The 27,223-nt window shown below is 36.0% G+C and overlaps 1 protein-coding gene across 19 annotated transcripts in view; it reads left to right on the top strand.

The window, feature by feature from the left end:
- Positions 1–27,223, top strand: part of HDAC9 (histone deacetylase 9) — an 899,944-nt gene that overhangs the window by 755,016 nt on the left and 117,705 nt on the right. For all 19 annotated transcript variants that reach the window (XM_063101430.1, XM_063101421.1, XM_063101428.1 and 16 more), the window contains one exon: positions 25,712–25,830. In XM_063101430.1, the coding sequence (XP_062957500.1) occupies positions 25,712–25,830 (119 nt within the window). The remainder of the gene's footprint in view (positions 1–25,711; positions 25,831–27,223) is intronic.

The following is a 27,223-nucleotide window of genomic DNA, read 5'->3' on the forward strand; positions in this document are numbered from 1 at the left end:
GCAGCTTTCTTTGGCTACATTGACTCTTATTGCAACGATCTGAGTATGGGATATGCTTGGGAAATCACGGTGTGGCTGGAAGGTGAAATGTTCATGGGACACTTTTTGTTCTGGGAGAGGCCGAGGTGTTACAGTTCTTTTCCCAAAATGACAGTTGAGGGAAGAATTCTTCCCTGGCATAAACCAAGAGAATGTTTTCTTCACTGGACTATTAATAAATTTTTCCTGATCCCAACATAACCAAGAAGTATCTTTCTTCCAAAAGCTCAATAGCTATATATCAATTATATTTTATTTGTCTCCAAACATTGTTATCAATTGGACAAGCTACTTCCCAAGATCACACAGAAAATTAATGGAAGGGCTAAAATGGAAGCTTAAGTGCCTCACCATTAATTGAAAATGGAAAACTGAGTGCATTTCTGTCTTAGTTCATTCAGGCTGCTGTAACACAATACCATAAGTTGGGTGGTTTATAAACAACAGAAATTTATTTCTCACAGTCTGGAGCCTGGGAAGTCCAAGATCAAGGTGCTGGTGGACTCTGTGTCTGCTGGTTCATAGATGGCATCTTCTAGCTGAGTCCTCAGATGGTGGAAAGGGCATGGTAACCCTTTGGGCCCTCTTTTATAAGGGCACCAATCACATTCTTGTGAGTTCTGCCCTCACAACCTAATCACCTCCCAAAGTCCTCACCTCCAAATACCATCCCCTTGGGGTTAGGATTTCAACAATTGAGTTTGGGGGAACATGAACATTCAGACCAAGACACATATGAATGGACTATAACATACACTGAGAAATAACTGGTGTTCATGGCTGCAGTGCTGCACTTCTCCTAGCGGCAACAACAGCTTTCCCCTGCTGCTCTCACAATTTCCACCCGGAGCATCTGGGCTACGAGATCTGCACGTTCTATTCTCTCTGGTGTTCTGCTTTTAGTATTATCTCTCAGTAATAACCATCTTTTGCTTGCCTTCCCATGCAACTGCATTTTTAATTTTCAAAGTGCACACATGAAAGGTTAAGACCTAAGTTTATATGATGTGATTTTTCTGAAATGTTATTTGGTGTACTGATTTATATTACATCATCCAATCAACTTTTTAAAATTCCATTAATGTCAAATGTCTGTAATTAGTTCTGTCTTTTAAATACATTTATGAAAGCAAACCATTCTCAGTTTTCTTTCTTTTATGGAAACATCAGCCCAAAGTTGGTTTCCTGAATGCTTAGATTCATTAGACTTTCTTTCTTTTAAAAAAATATAGGACCAGCCTCTCAGTAATGCCTTCTTCTCTTCTCCCAGGCAGGTAAGTGCCTGTGGGGAAAGTACCATAGAAACTGAGGTTTATTGGAAACTTGTCTTCCAGGCAGAGTTCTCCTGACATGGCTACTGAGGGGTACGGAAATGGCACAGCTCTGCTTTGACTGCTCGATCAGTGTCTCAATTTAGCCTTTGGTGCTTTGGGGTATCTTTCATGAGTATGAGTGTGTATGAAGTCACCTTACAAGTAACTGAACTTCTATTATGTGCTTAACTGTGTGCCAGTTGCTGTGGAGGGAAATGCAGTAGTATTCAACAGTCTGGCTGGGGGGAAAATGACTATGACACCATCACAGAATGAACAAAGTGTGAAATATTGACTGTACAGTAGGAGAATACAGATAAAGGAAAGGACTTCTAACTCAGTCTTTATGAGTAGCCCATCTTTCTGTAGGCACACAGAGGAGCCTGGGGACATTTACAGGCAGGGAAGGATGATTTCAAAGAACGCAGTCATGCTATCATTCCTCAGGGGCAGACCCCAGTTTGTGGGCCTCAATCTTGTGCAATTATGGGAAACCTCTTTCAGAGAATGAATACAAAAGGCAAAATTCAAAAATACGGTCAGGAACTTGGGAAGGGTCCATTTGAGTGAGGGACTTAGAAAATAAAGCTTCATTAGCTTTATAGTAAATATGTCTTGGTTCATATAAACCCAATGCCTTATGTTGCCATTAATTGGAATGAAACAATGTATAACACACTATGTAATGAACTTTAGATAAAATTAATGGCTATGCTAGATAGTGAGGGGAAGCAGAGACATTCTACAAGGTGGGGGATTTCTTAGAGAAGCTGCCCTAACAGGGAATGGTCTTGATATAAAAATTCAACTGGGATACATTTTTCATCTTAGGGCACATGCTGAGGAGATCAAAGTAAAGGATTTTTTTCCTCTCTCTTTCCAGTGTATGTTAAGGTAGTTTTTTTTTTTTTTTTTTTTTTAAATAAACAGAAAGAAACCATCAAGGAAAAATAATGAAGTCAGTTCAAACAATGCAAATCAGAGTTGGGTGTGGAGAGCAACCAGTGTTTACATCGGGAGTACACACTTGCCTATTGGTTTTGGTGTGAAGATCCTACACCTGTTTGTGAACATGTTCAAAATCTGGACTGATGCTAGTCCCTGAGCGGGCCTGGCTCTGACTTTCCTCCTAAGGGGTAGAGTTGCTTTAATGCAATTCACGTGTTGGATGTTTCATCTTAACCAGAGTGATTTATGTTAATGAAATGAAACAGAGAAAATACCCTTGACATCCTAGTCTCCTTTAAAAATATTAAATAAATATGTCCAGGTCTTTTGCATGATTATGTTTATTAAAACAAATGGAAGACTTCAATACATACCAGAATAAATTTGTAGGTGACCCTGGGTAGGGTTAAATCTATTAGGAAAAAAAATGAGTTTTGGAATTTCTTACCAATTCCAAAAGTTCTAAACAGCCATTAAGATCAGTAATAGAAGGTTCAGACTCTGAGCATCAATTCCAAAGTAATTTATTTTGTGAGTTAGAATATTTTTTTTGTTTGGCTTCTGATCATTTGATTCCCAAATCACAATTCACATAATATATTCAGAACCTCTTTATAAATCTAATACTAGACTCCTTACTGCTTTGTTGGGAATTAAGCGTGTGCCATCTTTGCCTTAAAAGTATCTCTTTGAAAGAGTTGTAATTTGACATTTTAGGTTCTAATGTTTGTCATTACCATTTTACCCATACAGAGCTAGCCATTTTAATAGAATTTCAAGCAACAGAAAGACTCTTTTCAACTCTTAGATTTCATTAATGTGCATTTGTTTATACCTGCACAAATGATTATGTTATCAAATTCCATGGAAATTAGTCAAATGAATAGGTTTTTTAAAAATCAGTTGATTGGAATTTTTCTCAGAGGTTACCTATCTGATGAAAAACATTAGATAAAAGAATAATTCTCATGTCTTGTTATCTTAACTGCTGATTGAATTGTGATTTATCCAGCTGGTTATGACATTTAGTAAAATCAGAACTAGTCAAGAAAAAATTAGTTTACTAGCTAGGAACATACTGACAGTCTCAATTTCTCTAGTATGAGTATACAGTAATTTATTTTTGGAAGACTTCTAAAAGTCAAGATTAAGAAAGTAAAACAATAAAACTTGTATTTTTTAAAAATCTTTTTGTCCATTTCTGTGTGGGCAGATTTTACCAGAAATGTACCAGAAATTTGCCTAATGTGATGAAGCTATGGGGATTTGGCAAGCATGTCAGTTGGCAGCTTCCTGCCAAGATGCAGGAAAAAAAATAAATGAAAAAGAACTTTTATAACACGTTCCTGAGAAATGCTTAGCTCTGTCTGCTGTATCCTGTCATACATTGTATGGCATCACTGTCATGCATTGGCAGCTGAAAAATTGAATTTTATTTTTTACATCTTGGATATTGATATTAAGCAAACAAAATTCTTGTGGGACTCATGGTAGTGATGGTGATTATGATGATGGTGATGATGGTCATTTAAAGAGAACTGAGGCTGTCAGTCTGTGACACTTTAAGAGTTACAGTACCAAGTAGACAGAAAAAGGGATCAGGAGAGTCAGTAGGAGGATACAGAAAATACAGAAATATCTGTAAGAGAGAGAAAAAGGTAAATAAAGACAGAGCTCAAAGACTTGAAAACATGGAATGTTTAAAAAAAATGAATGGAGAAAAGTACAGTGTAAAAAGTCTAAGAGGAGAGTAAATAATCAAATCAGAGACAGTTTTTAAAAATGGGTGGGAATAAGGAGCCACTACAGTAAGGAAAAAACAATAGTAAATACCATTATTTTTGATTTCTGCTATAATTTATGAAAATGGATTTCATCTCAGTCTTTGACATTATAGCTTTTATGGTCTACATATTTTGGCAGTGTACTTAAACACCCAAAGAAGGCAACATAGTCAGTACCTGTACAAATTAGTCAGGTCTTGTATTGTTATTGTTAAATAATTTGAATACCACCGAGGTTTAAAATAATGCTTTTATAACGTAATGCGAAAACGGATGCAATTGATTGCTAAGTGATTGGTGTCAGATTTCAGAAGTAGAAGGAATTAGCTGGAAGGAGTCTTTTAATCCCACTGCACTCTACTCTCCAAAGGCAGAGTGTGAGACTAGAGAAGTAAAAGGACACAGCCTGTGTCTCCATCACACAGCCAGAGAATGGCAGATCCTGGTTACGAACAAAGATTGTCTGACTTCAGCCCAGGACTTACTTTAGCCTACACACAGAAAATTATTCCAAATATACATCCCCAAAAGATATGTCTCACCCCAGCCTTATGCTTTATAGAGAAGGGAGTTTGAAAGCTTGACTGATTGTGGGCGTTCTCTGTGAACGTGACATAAACGCATATTTTTTCTATTTAGAGACAATAGTTGCAGTTATTTTATTTTACCTGGCCCATTGTCAATGGCCCTATTCTCCTCTTTCCTATCATTCTGAGAGATCCTTGTGCTTTCAGTCTTCACTATGCGCACCTTTACCAGCTTGTCCTCTGCTGACAATGCTCATAGTTCATGGCACCCACCATGTGTAGAAATGGCTGTGCTGAACTTGCACACTCCTTTACAGCTGCCTGTGGTTTTACCACTTCTTAATAAGTTAAATTTAATTAGGCTGTGGTTGCCAGGTCCATACTTTTTCACTTGCCGTTCTATTAGTTAATGTTTCTTTTGCACAGGACAGAAGGCAGACAGGTGAAGAGAAGAGGCAGACGGAATCCTTACCCAAATGCAGGTCAAGCTGTCTAACCAAACGGTAGCTGATTCTCCTACTCAGTCCCTGTTTCCCAGCCTGTATGCTACCAAGAGACCTTTGTAGTAATGGAAACATCCTTCTTTTACTCCTGTGCACCGTTGTCTTTCTTGACGTCATGCAGAGAAACATGAGGAGCTAAATAATTGTAAGCATTACAGCCTTTCACTCTAATGACCTTGACTCTGCACTGGGATAAATGTCTAATTATGAAGAATTCAGCAGAGACCACATGAGCAGGGCTGATATTGCCTTTGCACACAGACCCAACATCGGTTGTATCTTTAGAGTGGGGCCTTGGTTATGGGAGCTGGATTTTGTTATTCTCTTAAAATGTTTGTTTTTGAAAAATAGGTTCTCATAATATTTTGGTCCCAAGAGATATTTCATCGTAGGTTGTCCAAAAGACTCACAGCCCCAAAGAAACTATGGTTAACAAGAAACTGGTTTGATCTTGAATTGTGGATCCAATCCCTAAAATAATCCTAAACTTCAGAATATATTTTGCTGTTTTGATCATTATGACGAGCAGAGGGACTTGAAACTTGACCGTCTCCCCACGTTTCATGGCTATTGCATAGAAATGGCACCCAAAGGGTGTCAGTATAGTCGATTTTACAAACTATGTAGATGCAACCTCTGTTGTTCTTATATTGAACTTGGAGTGAGCAAAGAGAAGCTTATTTCCTACAAATACATTAGCACCTTCGCCTAATTTCAGTATATTAGTTTGTGATATAAATAAAAGGAAACAAAGAATTTTGTGTGCATTTATCCTTGGAAATAACCCAGTGATTTAATCAATTGTTTTCTATTAACATTTTTTTGGTCAATCTGAACAATACAATCAAATGTAATGTCATTTTCAGATGCAAATTATTTCCATTTGGGAAACCAATTTTCTACGTTGCCACAGTTTTACAAAATAGGTTGCCTAATTTCCTAAATTGTTAAGAGCCTGACCTCAGGAACCAGGAACCAGACTTCAAACCTCAGCTCCTCCGTTTACTGCCAGTGTTACCTTGGGCAAGCCACTTAACCCAACTGTGCCTCAATTTTTTGCATCTGCAAAATGGGAAAAATTAATAGAAATATTTTCCAGGATTCTGTGTGGAATAGATGAGTTTATTTACATAATGCGCTTAAAATAAGGCCTGACATAGTAAATGCCATATGCTATTTTTATGTAGTTTTGACATAGGCTTCCTAAAGTGGTAAGGCCACTCTAGTTGCAGTAAATACCTAGAGAAGAATGTAGATTATGTCTTCCTAGTGTGCATTCAACTTTTATAGTGGTTCTAGTTTTCAGTAGTAAATATCAATATATATTTAATGATCTCATCAACCAAGTGCTTCACTTCCACGTAAGAAGTGATTCCTTTTTCCAACAACACTAGCCAAGTACAGATCTTCTCTTTTCTTCCCAACTTTTGGGACATTTTAATCCTAGAAAAGGTTCTAAAGAGACTTTTTCTTTTTTAAAGACAGAATATGCTAATCAACTAAACTTAGTCTCCAACTTTTAATGGAAATTACCACAAACAGTGTTATGAAAGCCACACCTGTATATTACACAGTATAATGTATTCTAAGGGCTACACATCACATGAAGGCAACACAATTCCCAGTCACGTAAGATGGAGATCTTCATGGGAAGAAGGTGGCAAAGAACAGTGTGAGGGTCTGGGGCCTCAAAACAGACTGCCTGAAAAGGGATTCATCTAGAAATTTCTCTTTTCTAGCATATTTCCTCCCTGCTCACAGGCCTGCCTCAAAATGGCTAGAAGAGGACTTCTGGGGCTTTTAAAAAACTCATTGGAATGCAGAGAGATGGGTGGTATAATATGCATATATCATGAGCTATAAATGAATGTCATTGTAGAATTATTTTACACCAAGATCTGTTTGTTTTGAAAAGAACTCACTACTTCTGGTTATTCAGATACCATTATCATCCACTGAAATTGCTTCCAGTTCTTTACTAAAACTATCCTTTGGGTTAGCACCTGTTCATTAAATCCAAAGTGCAAATAATTTTTTTTAACCTATTATCATCTTTCTCATTCTCACTGTTACTTGTTAATTATTTGTCTTCTTGAAACTTGTGCCCTACCTGATTTTTATAGCACTGTGGTCTCCCAGGTCTCTTCCTGAAATTTCAAGCATTCATTTTCTCTTACTTTTTCTTATCTGACTTCCTCTGCTCCCCGAAAGGTAGAGTGTCCAAAGTTCTTTCTCAAGCTGCTTGTATATCTAAGAACTTGGCCTAAGTAACAGAAGGGTTTATATCCATAATTTGGGCTGGTAGACAGAATGTAACCATGTTAGAAAAAAGTTGTAAAAAGGAAATACAAAAAATCGTAACCCATAATCCTTCTCATAAAAGACAGTGTAAAGGTTTTAAGATAAATTTAACAATTAAAAGTTTTTAGCATATTGCAATATAATTAGAATTTTGAGTAGATATTAAATCTTAATTTAAATTATATTCCTCTTGGGAAAATTAAATTGGGATCGTTGTAAGATTCCTAGTATTTTGACTGTTAATTCAGGCTGCAAATGCTAATTAGAGAACTTTTTGTTTCCCAGAAACCATTTTGATTGTATCAACCTGATGCCTTTGAAAGAAAACATAACAGTAGAAAAAATATATAAAATTTTAATAGAAATCTATACTTTTAAAATAGCACCTTCTCTTATATAATTACATTTAATCCCTCAAAGTCTGGGAGATAGTATCTTTTTCATACCCATTTAGTGAATGAAAACAGAATAAAAGAAATCTCTAGATATTAATAAATGTTGTGTAAGATGATTATAATTTTTCCTGGAAGATACTGATAATATATCTATATTTTTATACTATATCTAATTATAAAAGTAATGCTTGTTTGTTACAGAAACTATGGCAAATAAAGAAAAGTGTGAAGAATAAAATAAATACTATTACTTATAATCTCACAATCTTTATAAAATCTTCAGTAATTCTGCATATTTTCCTTATCTTTCACATGTATTTTGACTCCTGCATTTTAAAATCAACATTATGAGCATTTCATTCTATCATTAATTATTCTTTAAAGCATCATTTAACTCAAATATGAAAATAAACCTTTCTATTAAATCAAGTTAAAACATAATTTCTAATTGCTCCATAACATTATTTACTTGGTCTCTTATTGGTGGACATTTAAAATGTTTTTGAATTTCCATTATTTTATATATTGAACAGACAAGTTATTCTCCATTTAAATTTGTTTTCTTCCTTAAGAAGATAATTCTAGAAGTTGAATTATCAGCCAACAGGTGTGATAATTTTTTGAGTTTCTTGATTCCAACTGTCCAATTGATTTCCAAAAAGATCATAAAAATTTGTAATCTCACCAATAACATATCAATATCAATTTCAATTCATCTTTACTAATATAGAATGGTAATGTTTAAAAAAAATCTTTGCTAATTTATAAGTAAATAATGGCATATTCTTTTTGGTTGATTTATAGTTCTCTGATTACAAATGAGGTGGATTTTTTCCAAATATTTAAGGGCCATTTATATTAACTCATTACATGCCTGTTTGTCATGAATTTTAAAGAACTGTTTACAGTTTTGAGAATATTCAGTTGAATACATAAATCTTTATGGGTGGTTTAAATTTTGGAAATGGGAACAATTTGTTTATTTTGTATTTCATCTCTGCCTTCCTATTTTGTTCTTCTAGTGGGATTGTGTGTTGTAATGCTAGTTATCTGAACTTGAAGCTGTTCTTAAGAATAATTCTTGAAATTGTCTACTGCTGCCCATCCCCACTGCCATTACCTTGGCTGAGTCTTTATGATTTTTCCCTGTCACTTGTCTCAACATGTTCTTATTTTTTTTTCCACATTACTATCTTTTCCTAAAGCAAAGGTGGCATTCTGTTTCCCACCTTAATGATCTCTGCTGGATCACCATCATCACACGGTAAAGCTCCTTTGATGGAAATAACAGTCCAGTTATTCACAGTCTGGTTCTATATTTTTCTCTTACCTCTCAGCTTTATCTTTTTCATTTTCTCTTTGATTCCACCAATTCAATTTTCAACTGTCTACCCCCATGCATGCCACGGTTCAACTCAATTGGAATTTTTACCATTTTCTCTCTATGTCATGGTTCCAGTAATTCCATGACTGGAACATGCTCTTCCCTTTGTCTGTAATTATTTTCTTCCAATGGTTCATTACTTTTCTTCCTTTAAAGTAGCATTTTTTTAAAACTCTGAGTTGCAGCACATTAAAATGTTATGAAATCATTTTAGTGGGTCAAGATTGACATTTTAGTAGAATGTAATGGAATATAATAGAAATTGTAAGAGTGTAAGCATGGTTTCACAAAACATGTTGTAATTGTGTGTGTGTGTGTGTGTGTGTGTGTGTGTGTGTACTGGTTCATGAGGTGAAATATATTTCTTTGCTGTTGGTTGTCATTTGAGAATTTTGAAACCTGATACCACTGTTTAAGCAGCCAATTCAAATAGCCATTTGTCTATAGAGACTTTCCTCTATTTCCTAGGGACAATTAATAGTTTCCTTTTTTGTGTCTACATGTATACCTACATTTTTTTTTAGAGTAATTATCATTTTGAACTGAGAGAAAAATTCTATATCTATATTACATGACTCATTACTTTGAACTGGAGGAAATTTGCTTACGGATCTATGGCACAAATGCCATGTGAGCTCCTTGAGTATAGGAAACCTGTCCTAACAGTATGAAATCCAGCACTTGGCACCTTGGCATTGAGATTCAGTGTAGCTGCCCAATGAATGTCCAGGGGATAAATTAATGAATGAACAAGTGGACAAATATATGAATAAGACAAACTTGTCAAAGTCAGCATCAGCCACTTTATTTACAAATGGGAATATGACATATACAAACCAATTTGCATATATTTATATAATATCTGCTACTTGGAAAGGTTTTTAAAAACAACTTAAACCTTTTTAATAGGAGGGTGTAGTACTTCTGTACTGATGACTGCAGAGGATTATTTGGTTGTAAGACAAATAGGCGCGCACACAAAGACGATTAACCTTCAAGCTTTTTATCCATTGGAATCTCAGCTTCTTCCAGGTGTTTAGCAACTCATTTAACGTGTCACTATATCACTACAGCAGCGTCCACATGCCACCATAACATCCACTTTTTAAAACAACGAAAATAATCAAGTTAGATAGTTAGCTGTTTGCGTATATGGAGCCAGACTTCTGGGTAGTTGATAAAATGGATCATATGCTTTTTTCTCTTCTTATCTGGAAAGATTGAGTGTGCTTAGAAATTGCTTTCATGCTAATCCAACTGACAGTTTACAGTCAAACTAATCGGTGTCTATTTTTGTCATAACTTGTATTATTTCTGCCCTCTCCTGAAAAGTGGGAATGATATACCTGCTGCCTTTCTAACTCACAGAAACATTGAAGCAATTAATTAGATACTCATGGTATACCTTAATTGCCTCATAGAATCATAGCATTTAGAAACATTAATTTTTCATCTAAGAATGCAATTAAAAAGCAATGAAATTGTCAGGTTTCAGAGAACATGGTCTTCGGACAGATCTGAGTTTGAATCCCAGTTCAGCCAGTTATTTGCTGAATCAATTTACCAAATCTTTTAATCTCATTGAGTCTCAGTTTGATTATCTATTATTTAGGGATCATATTACATAATTTCAGGTAATGTTGTGGGTATTATGGAATTAGAAGGAATGTAGAAATTGCTTAAATCCATGCCTGGCAAATGGCACATTATCAAAATGGTTGGAAATTTTATTTTTGTTGCTAGAAGAAAATAATTAGCTTGTCTCCTACATAAGTGAACCATTTCTTTAGCTTTAGGATTAATCCTACCCTCCTGTCATTTAGCATATGAATAAAATTAAAATTCTTTAATTTGGGGCTGGTCTCACGATGGAGGAGCTAGCCTGACTCTGCACTTCAGACTCCATTCAGGTCCAAGCTATTTCTTCCTTCTCGGTCTCTTTTTGGCTATGCCTCAGGGAATAAGTTACTAAATGAACTTGCCTTTTGTCTTGTTCATCTCACATTGTTACGCAATTAAAAAAATCTTGATGATGCTGCCTCCTTCAGAAAGGCCACATCAAAAGGTAGAGTTCACCAAAAATAATACACACTTTTTCCAAAGACACAAACAGTTCCTTGAAAAGGATGTCATGCTGTAATTTGTTTTGTGAATTCTGTAAACCACAGAACGTTTACTTACAGTAAAGTTTGACCTTTCTTTTTTCTTCTTTTTATGCCTACAAAGCTCCATTTTCTCTTCCTTTGAGAAGAAATATAAAGGCTAACATTCTCTTTTATACACACACACACACGCACATATATGCATATACACAAACATATATGATTTTATTAGAATACTGAGTTTAATTTTAAGGCAGGGTCCTTTAGCTTTATGCAGTAACCTTTTATGGAATGCAATCACTTGTGCAAAGACCAAAGAGAGGTCCATGTGAAACGTTACAAAAGGGATATTCTGTGCTGCTCACAGGGTGACGGGAAATGCAATATGTGTACTAAGCTCTGCACTGCACCCCACCGAAAGCAGAGAAATCCCTACGACTGATTTGATGGTAGTAAAATCTCTTCAGGGACTTTTTTGGATAAAGAAAGCAATAACAAGAAATGGGCACATAATTAAGTTTCCAAAGTGCACGTGTCACAAACATCTTATTGTCCCTCTGGAGGGGAAATTTAGTATTGACTTAGGTAGACATTTTTTCTGCTATGAGGCCTTTTAAAAAAAATCAGCCTTTCCAAATTCTCCAAACAATTCTCCGCTATTTGAGTTATAAAAGCATTTTACTGTCATTTGTGTTCTATTTTCTACTAATTATGGCAAAGTTTGATGATGACCAGGTTGCTATGGAAGTGAAAATAAACAAAGATGTGGAAAGATACACACGTGCAGGGGCTTGTTCTTCTTCTCTTGCCCAAATCATGTGAATCATGTTCTCTTTTGAATAGACTTATTTCCTTGGTTATTTAGTTGGTCTTCATCATATAAGGAAACCGAGTTGAAAAATTTGTATTCTGATTTGTGTAAAATTTTTTCCAAAGTCTTTTAAAATTCTTTCCATATCCTTTAAGAATAAGTTAAGCTAAAAAAAATAAAAATTGAGAAAATTAGAAAGAGAAAAAGGAAAGGAAAAAAGGAAGGAAGAAAAGAAGGCATAATAAAGGTAAGCTTACGTAGAATTAGAGCTAAAAGTCAGCTAGGGAAATAGCATCTCCGTAGGCACCCGTTGTAACCATAAGGAAAAGCATATCTACTTGGTCACACAATTTTGAAGGGGTTCAAGAGCACATCAAGAGCTCTAGTGCACTATGCTATAGAAGACTCTTATTCCCACCATTGTGATTCAACATTGGTTACATAGGACTGAGCCTTTGTTAAATGGATAGTAGCACAGTAAGGTATGGACCATTGTTCCTTTCCGGCCTTGGTCTTTGCAAATTTGGAAGAGCTGATTTAGTAATGCTTATGAAACTAAAGACATAGACCATCTGTAAGTTACTGAACCCACATTTGGAATCATAATAAAATATTTCTTGAGAACCACTGTTGCAAAATTATTGCCACATTTTTGGCATACTAAAATACACGGTATTTATACACTTTCATACAATAATGACTGGAAAGGGACATATATAAACCTATATACATTACATTCTATATTTCTCAGCAAAAGAATGTTTATTTCAATAAAATTTTAATATTAACTCTTAAATGACTTCTAGAAACTCTAAGCTAACCATGCCTCAGAATTTCCTAATTTTGGTTTGTTGATTTTTCTAGACCAGATTACAGTACAGTACAGTTTTTGCTAACAATAGCAAAGTCTGTTAATTCTGTTATCACTGTGTTTATATGTGGTAATTAGACAGGATCAATTTATCCATTTTTATAAATCTTATAATTTTGCCTGGCTTGCTATTCTTGAATGTAAGATTTTGCCTAAGTAGGCTGCATCATTACACATTCAAAGGAATACCAAATATAATAATATAAGTAAAATAATAGTATATTCACTGACAATGTCCCAAAGTCAGGAAGAAATACTGTTGAGAAAGATTTATCTCCAACTCTCAGCTCAGAGATACATTGGGTAATATCTCTGAATTAGTCAGAAATATTACTGGCTACATAACACATCTTAGTACATTCATGTATTCATTTATTTTTTAAAAAAACTTAGAGTTCTAAAATTAGCATTGACATTTTACTGTACTAAAGAAATATAAACTTACTAAATGTCATATTTCAAACTCCAATTAAAAGAATGAACTTTCTGAACTAGGAATAGATGTGAGTGTGCATGCACATACATGCATTCCTAGTTAGAATATACTGTGTTATGTTATTATATATTTGTGCTGTTTGTAAATAGGTTCCTTATTCTCATCAAAGATTCATTTTTTAAAAAACACAGAGTACTATAATTAGCATTGGTATTTTTACATAGTAAAGCAAGATAAATTCACTCAATGTCATATTTAGAACTCCAGTATCTTTGGAAGTGATAATTCTGCTCCAGGAGCATAGCTCATATAAACTTCTTTATTGGAGTAAAGTGATTTGTTCTGCAGTCTAGAGTCTAGAGTCATCAAAGGAAAGACAAACTCAGAATTGACCTGAAAGGATAGGCATGAATCAATGGATATGTAACAAAGATATTAATTAGAAAAGAAAAACTTCAGTCAATGGCTTCAGGCAATGGCTTTTCTTATCAAATGCAAGAGAAAGGGAATAAGAAGGGGAAAAAAATGTGTCCCTCTGATATAGTAGCTCTGGGGTACACAAAAAAATCATAGAATATGAGAGCTGCATGTGACTTTAGAGATCATGTAGGTGAGCCTCCCCCACCCCCAATTTTATAGTCAAGGAAACTAAGACAGTTTCTTAAGTTCACAGAGTTAGAGTCAGTGCCAAGAATAGAAATCAAGTGTTTTAAGTTAGAGTCCAGTGATCTTTCTACCCCACTACAATTGTACACTGAAGCCACAGAATTAAATTTTGAGATGGCACCCAATGGAAAACAATGCAGAATTTCACCCCCACTTTGAAGGCTTTTGGAGAAACCTCCCCCACCCCACCTCTCCTGCTCTTTCATGCAATGTTTCAATGCTCATCAAAGCAAAATGATTAGAGAATACTTTCCTCTGCACCGACAGAGTTCCTATTTTAATGATTAATTTATACAAATAGAAGAGAACTAGAAACTGAGAAACTTTGAGATAGGGTGACCCCCACTTTCCTAACATATGCAATACGCTTCTGTGAAACTGCTTGCTGTGTGACAAGGTAGATTGAATTGCTTAAAAAAATGTCGTCATTTGGAAATCCCCCTTGGCTCTTTAACCCCCCTTGATAGAAGTTAAAAGCTAAATATTAGCCTGCACTTAGAGAAGTTTGAATTTTGTTTAATATTCCACACCCAAGCTGCCCCTGAGCAATTAACTGGCTTCTTTCAGCTTCTGTTATCAGCTTGTGCTAGGCCTTACCAACCCCCCTCCTCACACCAGGAGGGTATGTGTGACTATATGATAACTATAAGTGTGTGACTATTTGATCATTTTAACTGTGTGACTAATGCAAAAATGCACCTTTTAAAAGACCCCTTAAACTTAAACTCAGGGCTGCTTCCTTCCAAGACTTTCTTGGAGGGACAGTCGCTGGCCAGCCAGTAAAATCCCACTTTTAAATTCTCAGTTGGGTATTCTGGTTCCTCTTCCATGTGGCAGCCTCACAACAACTTCTAAATCAATGAACAAGAATAGGGCAAGGTGAAAGGAAATTCATTTTGAGCAGAATTATGGAGATAGAAAGAGAAAAGCTATAGCTGACACCAGAGAGTAAAATAGAACATTATGAAAAGAAATAGAAGCTGTATTATATACATGTCACATTTTCTGGAGTTGTGAAGATTTTTTATCTCAACTTTTTAATTTCCTCCTTTGTGTGATTTCTAGATTAAAAATGAATTAAATGAATATTTGTATATTGTAATTATCAACACGATCTGCTTTTGTGCTTGGAGAGTTTTGTAAACAGCTGGAGAAGAGAGGAAAGTACAATTTTCTGATGTTTGCACTCAAAACGAAAGCTCACGTACAGTGAAGCACCAATAGGAATGTGAATGGCCTCTCACTGAAGGAGGCATTTCATATATATTTGTAAAATAAGCAGAGATTGAGGAAGAATGAGGGGCCAAGAAAATGTGAGCCGAAAACATGAAAAACTAGAGAGAGCATCATTCAACATTCTATTCAACAACTATTTATCGAGTATCCACAATTTGCTAGGCAGTCTTCTAGGTCCCTGAGCTACATCTGTGAACAAAGAGGCAAACAGTTTCTTCCCCTGGGGAGATTGTACCTAGTGGGAAGAACCAGAAAAGGAATAATAAACTGAATGGAATACTTTATGTAAATCATGAATCACTTTGGAAGATAAGTATTACCAGGAGCTAAAAGCAGAACAAAAGAGTTAGGAGTCTCAGAGATGAGGGTAGGTGTGGGAAAGAGCTCAGGAAAAAGTCTTACTGAGAAGATATTAGATGAGTAAAGATTTGAGGGAGGTGAGGGAGTTAGTCACTGGGGAAAGAATATTCCAGGCAGAGGGAATAGCAAGTGTAAAATTCCTATGGCCATTGTCAATAATGCTGAAATGAACATGGGAGTGAAATTATGTCTTCAAGATCCTGATTTCATTTTTTTTGGATAAATATTCTGAAGTGGGATTGCTAGATCATATGGTATTTGTATTTTTAATTTTTTGAGGAACCTATTCATTGTTTTCCATAGTGGCTGGACCACTTTACATTCCCATCAGCAGTGTGCAAGGGTTCCAGTTTCTCCGTATCAAACAAACTAAGTGTCCATTGATGGAGAGATGGATAAAGAAAATATGGTACATACTTACCAGGGAATATTGTTCATCCTTTAAAAAGAAGGAAATCTTGCCATATGTGACAACATGGACGAACTTTGAGGAAATTATGCTAAGTGAAATAAGCCAGTCACAGAAGGACAAATGTTGCATGATTCCATTTGTATGAGATATTTTAAATAGTCAAACACATAGAGACAGAAGAATTGTAGTTTCCAGAGGCTGAGAGGAGGGAGAAATGGGAAATTATTGAGTTACTGTTTAATCATACAGAATTTTGGTTTGGGAAGATGAAAAGTTCTGGTGTTGGATGCTAGTGATAGCTGCACAGCAATGAATATACTTAAAGCCACTGAACTGTACATTTAAAAATGGTTAAAATGGTATGTTTGTGTTGTGTACATTTTACCACAATGACAAACTTCTAATTGCTTTAAAAAATCCTCTTGGCCAGAATATGTCAGGCATGCTTGTGAGCAGAGTCCTGGCGAGAGTGGTAAGAGATGGGGTCAGAGAGGTGCTGGGCTGCCTCACTGTCCAGAGACTTGTGGGCCATTGAAAAAATCCTTTGCTTTTATCTGGAGAGAAATGATGCGCTCTGATTAAACATATCAACCTGCCTGGCTACTGGGGGAGGTGTGAGTCGTAAAAGAGGTAGGAGGGCCACCTCTTATACGGCTGGAGCTGTAATCCAGGTGAGAGATAATGCAGGCACAGGCCAAAATGATAGCAGTGGAGGTGTTGGGATGTGATAAGTTTCTGGAAATATTTTGAAATTGTACACAATAGGATTTCTTGACGGACTGGCTATGGGTGTGGGAGAGAGAAAGGATTGAGGCAATAAAGAAAAAGGATGCTGATGAAAGAGAGAAAGAGACAAGGTGTGTGTGTGTGTGTGTGTGTGTGTGTGTGTGTTTCAGGTATGTGAGGAGATAGAAGGTGGCATTAAGGAAGAAGACCGGGACTTACTCAGGTCGGGGCTGGACACCAATGGCATGCTTAGAGCTCCCAGCACTGACCCCCTTCCTCAAATGCCCATGACATCCCCTCATTTATTGCTCCCTGTGAGGAAGCTACTGGCCCAGTGGTGAGCGAGGTGTTGGTGGACGTCCACACAGCTGCCTGGAATCTGCACAGAAGCTGTCCTTTGATGTGCTGTTTTCACCACTTGTCCAGGCTCAGACTGTCATGAAGAGCTGTCTTTGGGAGCATCTTTCCGTTGTCCTTCATGCACAAAAATACGCAAGTAGATGGAAAAATGTGCACACTGCAATGTGCTCTGTTGTTTTTATAAGAAAAACCTAAAAAGAACAGAAGTTCTTGTACCATTTGAAAGTGTGTAATTTTATAATCTGATGCTTTTAAGCAATGACCTACAATTAGACTATAAAGAAAAATGTAGGCTTAGATTTTCACCTATAATTCACGTTTGCATGATTATAATGTGCCACTATAAATTATACAGGGGATCAGATTCTGCTGTCTCAGAGGTGACATAAATCAGATCATGTCACTGCCTACACAAAACTTTTGGGTTTCCGCTCTTGTTCAGAATGAAATCCAAAGTCCTTACAATAGCCTACAAGGCCCTGTATGAACTGGCTGTATGCCACCTTTCTGATGCCATTTCCAACCATCTTCCCTTTCATTCACTTTGTGTCCACCACAATGACGTCCTTGTGATGCCCTGATTCACAGAAGATCCTCTCAGGTGGCCTCTTTTCCTGCACAATTCCACTTGACCTACCTCCTCACTTCATACAGTACAGTTCTCAGTTCCACTGTCACCAGGTCAGATGCCTTCTCTGTGTACCCATATCTAAGCTTGCACTACCCCCATGACTTTCTGTATAATTTATTTTCACCTTAGTCCTTATGACATGCTTGCTTGTTCGTTTATATGCTATCTTTTTCCCCTGTTAGAATGTAAACTCCATGAAGGCAACAGATCAGGGACTTTGTTTACTATGAACCCTGAACTGCAACTAATGTCCAAACTCACTTTTCATGTCCCCTCTGGTGGACTCTTCATTTAGTTTTGTTCCTTCTGCTTGCTCACCGTCCCTTGTCTCTGGTACATTGTGTGTGCCTGAGTTTGTACTATGCCACACTGCAAAGATGTGTTTTCCACCTGCCTCTCCTAGTCTGTGATCTCCTTGAGGGCCAAGCTACAACATATTTGTATCTTTCAATCCTGGCATCATCTCAGTGCTTCCCACGTAGCAGGAGCTCAATAAACAACTGCTAAATGAATACAAAAATATTGAGTAACTGTATAGGATAAGATGCTTTGAAAGGCTTTCAAGTTTGAATTGCAGGCTGTGGAGCTAAGCCTTTCGTCTTCCTTAAAGGCAGAGCAGTGCTCCTAGGATCTCACTTCTTGCAACTGAGCATGTCACATGAGCGGGTAGCATCTTGTACCATGGCGCTCAGCACATACTGAGGTGAGTCATGGAAAATTATCAGCGTGGTTCAACTTAAGGACAGCCCTGGACTCAGTGTCAGCGCACCCAATTGTTTGGCCACTGACTAGAGATAAAATAGTTCCCATCAATCCGATTCTAGCTGAGGAAGTTCAGAATCAGATTTAATTGTTCCAGATCTCATGGAAAGAAATCCAGAATGGGATTCTTTTCTCCTTACTGTGTCTAGTATCTGGTCACATGATCTGTGTCTCCTTTTATTATCAATAGTGTTCTTTTTGTCTCCCTTTATTTTTATAAGCTCAGTGTATTCTCACTAGCATGGGCCTCATCTGGGGTGAAGACATGTAGGGAAAAAGGAAGATAGTTGATCTTCAAAAAGAGCATGCCAGAATTACCACTGCTCAGGTGAAGATGACAAAGTGTTTATGCCATTATTATTCATTCAATAATTGCTTTTCTAGCAAACAAATATATATACAAATCACCAGTGAACCCTCTTCTTTCTCCTAGGACATATGAACTGGTTTGGTCCTATGCCTCTCTATTTCTTTGATTTACTTCCTTGCTTTGCAGAAAAACATTCTCAAGTAAATTTTTCAGAAAGAATGCATTGGAAATAAATTTCTGAATCCTTACATGTCTTAAAGTATTTTCACTTAAGTCATATACCAGTATGGTAGTAGAATAAAAGTTTAAAAATGATTTTCCCTGAGAACGTAAGGACATTTAGTATTACCAATTAGGACTTTGATGTCAGTATCATTTTCTGTTTCTTTTGAGGATATTCTTTTACTTTTTTAAAGGATCTCTGAGGATCTGAAGATTTATGAGAATACATCTAAGTGTGTATATATTTTTCATACATAGAGCTTCACGCTGGTTGGACTTATCAAATCCCTAGACGAGTATTTTTTAGTTCTTAAAAATTTTCTTCTGTAGTTAGTTGAAAGCTTCCTCTCCTCTCCTAAAATATTTTTCTGTATATGTTTGAGATTATTATTTCTGTTGCCTGAACTATCTCTGTTTTTGTCCAGAGTCATTTATATGTATGTTTATTTTAATCTTTTTTTTTTCCTTCATACTGCTGGGTCTCTTCATATGACAATGATCCTGCTTTTCCATTGCTATTCAAGAAAGTAGTAGCTGGTGTCAGTTTTCCCTGTGGTTCTGGAAATGGGTCAGTTGACAGCTCTGTGTCAGCTGGTGTGGGATAGTGTGTGCATTGACAAACCTCAGTTTAGGGTTAGCATTTAGAAGATGGCTCATTGTCTCTGAATATCTCCAAATGACAAAATAAGGAGGACTGTAGTTAGGGTCACCAATGTTCACATTAGAAGCCTTAGCTTTGTCCATACACATCCTTTTCTTTAAGAAAGAGGCAGTCTCAATGTTTTGCCTGGTTGCTGGCATAGAGGAAAGGTAATTAAGACGTTGGGATGTAATATCTCAATCCACTAACATTTCTTTAATTTCTGTGTTTTCATTCCAACCTCTGTCTTCCTTCTCTATACTTATTTCCTCAGTGGGTTCCATTAGGTGGAGTGTTTCCCATCTCTTCTATGTTCCCATGAGGGCATGTCCAGGGTCTTGGCTTTCTATGTTTTGTTTTCTTTTTTTAGTTTGCTATTAGTCAATTTCTCTCTTCTGGAAATTTGTTAAAAATCTCTGTTGACAATGGTCCCATTCTTATTTGTTGTTATAAATTTATTTATTTTTTTGTATTCTGATATTTGGTAACATTGTATTTTGAAATAATATTAGAATTACAGAAGAGTTGTCAAAAATAGTATAACATTCTTATATGTTAATACCCAGCATCGTCCAATGTTAAAAACTTACATAACCATAGTACACTTATCAAAATTAAGAAATTAGTATTTGTGCATTGCTGTTAGCTAAACTACAGGTTTTATGTGGGACTGCAGTTTTTCCATGGATGTTCCCCAGAATACAATCCAGGGCCCCAAATTGCACTTAAGTGCCGTGTCGCCTCAGTCTCCTCCAATCTGAAGCAATCCCTAAGTCTTCTCTTGTCTTCCATGGCCATGATTTTGATGAATAGTAGTCAGTTACCTTATCAAATGTCCCTCAGTATATGTTTGTCTGATATTTTCTCGTTATTGGATTTGAGGCTATATATTTTTAGCAAGAATCATAGAACTGGTCTGCCTTTCTCAGTACCTCATATCAGGGAATACTGATGTTGATGCGTCATATCACCGGAGATACTAAGCTTGATCACTTCATTAAGGTGATGTCTGCAGTGTTCTTCATTGTAAAGTTTTCTGTTTTCTCCTTTGTAATACCTTGCGGAAGATACATTGAAATTATGCAAATATTATGTTGTTTACTAATTTTATCATCCATCCGTGGATCTTGCCTGCATCAATTATTTCTGTCTTGTTCAACGGGTAATTTTCTATTTCCCTCAATTCTTCTGCATTTATTAGTTGATAGTTTTCTGTAAGGAAGAGCTATTTTCTCTCCTATTTATTCAGTTATTTATTTATCTCACTATAGACTCGTGAATGTTCATTTGATCGTATGAATTACAGTCTGATACTATCATTATTTATTTTGTTCCTCAAATTATTCCAGCTTTGGCTGTTAAGAATACTTTCGCATTGTTTTATATGCCCAATTGATATGTCCCCATCTCTTTTTGAGCATTTCATTGCTTTTCATCACCACAAGATGTTCCGGAGTCACCTTTATTTTCCCTGAGTCAGTTCTGGAATCAACCACTTCTTCAAGGATCCATGGGTCCTTTCGTTGGAGCTTGATATTAGAAAGCAAGATCTGGATATTAACTATGCTCCTTGTTACTGGGGTGTCATTTCTTTTAAAAAATATATACTAACCCAAGCATACACACACATCTAAAGGTATTTCTGTGTTTATTTACTTGTTATATATTAAAAACCATTAGTTCATATGTATATGCCTGTACTTTCTTTTCAGTGGGATATTGGGAAAGGGTGACAAGCGTGTAAGCTCTGTTTGCTATCTAACCAGAAAACCCAGTTCTTCAAATAAAATTTTAAATGGATGCCTTCGAGGATTTGTTCTATTTAAGAAAAGATTACATTGTTTTTCCCACTTAGTACTTCCAAACACATTTTCCAATCTTTCAGACACCATAGATCTTTAAATAAAAATCAACTTAGATTGGCACAAACAAGAGTACAAACACCTCCCTGGACATTCCTAAGATAATTGCTAAAATAATGAGATCTGTGAGGTATTTCATCATGTTATCAGAGAGGTGAGCAAGAAAGAGTTTAATGTCAATGGTAGAAAGTCAATAAGATACAGTTTAAAATTGAGCACATTTTCAAGACAAAAAAGTGTTTGCAACATAGTAAACTCTTAATATATACTTGCTGAAATGAATGAATGAACCCCACCAATATCACCATCTATAAGCATATGTTGCTGTATAGTTCATTAAATTAATAGAAAACATTCAGCTTCTATTACAGCATAACATTATACAACTCTGTTCTAATCACGCATCATAGTTCATTCAGCAAACAACTACCACTCAGACACAATTCAAAGCATATATATATTTTAAATGGAAGCAGTCTATCTGGTAATGTATTGTTTTTTTCAAAAATTTCCATCTATTTCTTAATTTTTTGAGGGAATTGAAATGCATAGGATTAGTCCTTCAAGTGGAAGCATTTTGAAAACCTGTGTGAAATTGTAAAATTTATGTTTGTGAATTCTGGAATAACCCGCATAACAAATGTGCAATTTGTTTCAGAGAGAAACCAGAATTCTGTATATTTAGAGACATACAGCATAGAGAGATATATTTCCACTGTAAGTAGGCAAGATGTCTTTATTAACAAAATACTTGCATTGGAATAAAAACCTCCTCCATTCCATGCCAAATTTCCAATGGCAGAGCAAATTTCTACTATTTTTATCTAAAGTTAGAATAAATTTTTTAAAAAATTAAAAAATTAAAAATTAAAAAATAACTTTGGAAAAAATAAAATCCATAAAAATGTTTCAGTGGGGGGAGTGGTTTGTGTCTCTTATCTTTCTTAATTTTTGTCTTCATTTTGATGAAGTGTATCATTCAGTGCCTTCCAGTGAAAATATTTGTGGGGGATTCTATTTTTTAAAGATTTTGAAAGTCTGAAATTCTACTATTCTCTCAGTTTTGATGGGCAATTTTGATGGACATAGGATTCCAAATTAACAACAAAAAAATCCCTTAGACTTTTCTTCAGATGTTGATTCTCCTACATGGGCCCTCTAAGTTTCTGAACTATTCTTGACATTTTCCAGGTCTCTGTTTCTTGTTGCTCTTTCTGAGAGAACTTGCCAACTTTCTCTTCCAAACAGTCTACTGTATATTTTATGTTTGCAGTTTCTTTCTTTTTTTTTTTTTCCCGTAGCACCCTCTTCTTGTTTCATAGATGTACTATCATGTCTTTAAAGATAATTCTAAGTTTTGAAATTACATTCTCTTCCCTGCATTTTCTTCGGTTTTCTGAATTCACTTTCTTTTGTTTGTTTGCACGTTAGTTTTGTTGTCTTTCACGCTGGAAGCTCTCTTCAAACAAATGGGAGCAGTTCATCGTGTTTGAGAAAGGGGCACTGAAAAATGAGCATCTGAGTGGGGTTTTTCTGTTGCCGATCACTATAGGATTCACTATGGGAAGACTGGAAAAGCAAGCTGACTGTGGTCTGAGTGACACACCACTGGCAGACTCTCTAGGTATTTTCTCTTTCGTAGTTAGTTTCTCCCGGAAGAGAGGGAAAAATCAGCTTGCTTTTTGTGGGTTTTTCTCTGAAGCCACTTTCACTCTGTAGATCATCTCTGTGTTTTCCATATTCTAAAATTATGTTGGCAATCTTTGCCTTCTGTTTTCTCATGTCTTACCTCTTTGTCCTTCAAATATATATGTGTGTGTATTTAATCTCCATGTGTAGGGAGAAGACTTTATGCGATAATAAGTGAGCTGTGCCTTGAAGTATAGGCAAAAATTAGACAGATGTAGATTAATTGGGGAAAAAAGAAGGTAGAGAGGAGGGAGGCATGACCTTCCAGTAGAAGGAAAATTGATTAGTATGATGCATATGATTGGTTGTGCAACCATGTTCCACCATGTACCTACTGATATTTTTAAGAGTATCATTTGTTCTGTAAGGGAGTTGTATTAGTCCACTTCTGCTTATAACAAAATACCCAGAACTGGGTAATTGGTAAGAAAATGAAATTTATTGCTTACAGTTTCTGAGGCTGGGAAGTCCAAAGTCCATCTGGTAGTGGCGACAGTGACCCAGGGATTTCACATTGCAAGATGGTGGAAGTAGAGAGAGCAGAGAGAGACTAACATCCTTATTCATTCTCTTTTTAAAGCCCTCAGAAACACACCACTCACCACCGTTTTGAATCCATTCACTTCTGCATGGTCTTATAACCTAATCACCCCTTCAAGGCTCCACCTTTCGATTACCACAATTGGATTTCCCACCCTCTTAACGGTCACAGTGGGGGCCAAATTTCAAATACATAAAACTTGGGAGACACAATTCAAGTTCCAGTGAGTTTTGGGGGTACATAATTCAATCTACTACAGGAGTACATTTAGGATTAATACAATTAAATAGAGTATCTTGATAAAACTCTCTTGATTCTTTGAGAGAACTTATTTCAGTATCTAATACCCCAACAACATACAGCACATGGCTATTTCATTCATATAAAAAAATAGTGAATACTTCAGTTCCCATACCAGTCAGCCACCTAAAAACAAACAAACAAAATAGTTTGATTTGATTATAAAATTGATTATATGTGACACTTTTTATGAAAACTACAATGTAAAAGTTGGTATTATTGGGAATGGGAAGAATCTAATATCTCTCCTGATGATGTAGCTGTATTAGAGATTCTTAATTGTATTAAAGAAGAAACATAATGAAATTAGACAAATAAAATTAGGTTTTCACTTAGTTTCACTGATGGACCAATTCAGATTTATGTAGTTTTCCAATTGCTGGGAGGACTACTGTGGAAGTCACGTACAAGTACATTTCTGAGCTTGAAGGATAGAACTTCCATGACAATAGTGAAGTTATTTCTAAAAAGTGTCATTTATATGTCTATTTAGGTAAGTTTCAATTAAATGTTTTTTATTTTATAACCAACAACTTCTTGTTTATGACATACAATGAAAAGTATTAAATCTAAAATGAATATGTGATCATTGTAGAAATCTGCGAAATTTACAAACATGAAAAAATTCAAAGAACTAGTTATGTCGCCACCCAAGGGTAACTTTTAATATTTTTTTTTAGTTATTTCTCAGAAACACACAATAGATCTCTCTTGTGTGTTTCTGAGAAATAACTACTTTTAAAATTCACTATAGTATGTAGTTTTCCCATTTCATTAATTAGTCTTTGAAATTTGATTTTTTATGATGGCACATGGGTGTTGAAGCCTTCATTAACAAAATGTTGATTTTATAAAGCCTAGTAGCCTCCATTAGTCATTCTCTCAAAACCAGCACTGATGAGAGAGGAGTTAGGGAGCCCTGGGAAGATGAAGAGGTAAGTACTAAATGTCTGAATGGGGCCGGCAGGGGCTGCTGTCATAGATGAGATTGCCATATTCCTGGTGTGTCTGACTAGGGACTTCTTAACATTACAGTCTGGATTCTATTAAGGGAATTTCATGTTTTTCCTTTGCAAGAGTCACCCCCTACCATGACATGTATTTAAAAATATATATATTTTTTAAAGTTGGGAAAGCAAACTTTTTTCAGAAGAAATTTACAGTTCAAATTTACACCAAGTTCTCACTAAGTGGAGCAAGCCAGGTTTTCGCTAAAGCTTCGACTTTCCTCTGTAAAACATTAGTCACTCCCTTGGAAGAAGCAGTTTTTTACAGGCAGTGGGATAAAACAACCACAGATGTGTGTGTAATATGACAGGCTTCAGAATGTACCTGCAACGCATTTTTTTTTTCAGTTTAGAGAAACAAGATGAAAGAAACAAGACTGAACTGAGATGCTAAAATAGCAATGATTCAGCATTAAGAAAAAGATAAGTTTTTGACCCATTCAAATCGTGTTTTCTTTTCCCCTTTTCTTTTTTCTTGGGAAGTTCTTGAGGTTGTGCCAAATCGTTTTCACTGAATGATTTTTAAAGGTATTTGCCATTCCCATGTGTGACTGGTGCCTTTTTACTGTGCAGGACTGTTGTGATGCCTGTGGCCAAAGAGTTTGATCCAGACATGGTCCTAGTTTCTGCGGGATTTGATGCATTAGAAGGCCACACCCCTCCTCTGGGAGGGTACAAAGTGACAGCAAAATGTAAGTATCTTTCAGGACTTTAGTAAATCCTTTGATGGCATTACATCTTTCAGGGTTTTAAGATACACATCACCTTTTACATGTGCACAGCAAACTTTGGTCAGACACTTGAAAATGATTCAGATGGTGTTTATTGCTCTGTCAGATTCCTGTCTCTCTAGAAATTTGCTTTTCAGAAAAAACAAAGTTAAATTGTTTTGTTTGGTGGACATGACAAGACATTTCAGAAATTTTATATGCTTTTCAGGAGTCCCGTTTTGCACTGAAAGGCAACAGTAATAGGACTTCTCTTCAAAATATGTAGTATGGGGCGGGCCCGGTGGCTCACTCGGGAGAGTGCGCCGAGGCCACGGTTCGGATCCTATATAGGGATGGCCGGTGTGCTCAATGGCTGAGCGTGGTGCGGGCCACACTGAGCCGAGGGTTGTAATGGTGTGCTCTTCCAGTTTAGAATACAAAAGTGTAATTCCCTTTGCTCAGAGGTTCTGTGGGCAATCATCAGGATCTCTAGTGGTTTTCTGTCACATTGCAAAGATGAACTTTATGTCTGTGTTTCTTAGCAACGAGACACCAAATGAAGAAATGAATTTTGTGTTATTGTGCATTTGAATAACACAAACTAATGGAATCTGGCTAGGGAGAGGCTTTCTTTTAGAATTGTTTCTTTGCTCTCTGAGTGTGAAAACAAGGCATATGTATAGTTCACACATACTAATGTATGCTGGCACTATGGATATCTATAAAAAACAAGAAAAAAGTTAAATTATGCAAAGAACAGGATCCACAATTGTATATTTTAGGAGTTAAAAAACAAACAAAACAAAGACAACCTAAATAGTTTTAAGTGGGAGAGATGAGTTTGGAGCAAGTGAGCTGTATTAATTTGAAAAGAACCAAAGAAACAGCATCATGCCAACCTCTGTTTTTAGTTGGCTTCTCATGTGAGAGTTTTCTGCACTCTAATTGTTTCAGTCACATTGTTGGGTACTAGCTATTTTTAACATGTATTATTTACCCAGGGTTTTTGGTGCCTTGTTATATATTGAAAACACATTAAAACAAGCAACTCCACAAAGATAAATGAAACGTAATTCACAATTTTGGTAAAATTGAATAGAGAGGTGTCCACTTATGTCAAATGTCTTTATGATTCTTTTTTTCTTTCATGGAGCTAGAAGTCAGTCTTTCCACTGCAGATGAACTTCATTTGGGTCAAGATTGAGGAATATAGTCTAAATAAACAACAAAAAAGTTTGTACCCAGATTGAGATAAACCCAAACAATACAAAGCTCGTGGATGGCAAAGAAGGAATCTAGAAAAGGTGTTCCTTGACATTAAATCCAAGAATCTCTTAGGAGGGAGGAATGTATATCTTTGGGTCTTTCTTTGCCA

This window comes from Cynocephalus volans, chromosome 6 (genome assembly GCF_027409185.1).
Source record: "Cynocephalus volans isolate mCynVol1 chromosome 6, mCynVol1.pri, whole genome shotgun sequence".
Classification (NCBI taxonomy): Eukaryota; Metazoa; Chordata; class Mammalia; order Dermoptera; family Cynocephalidae; genus Cynocephalus; species Cynocephalus volans.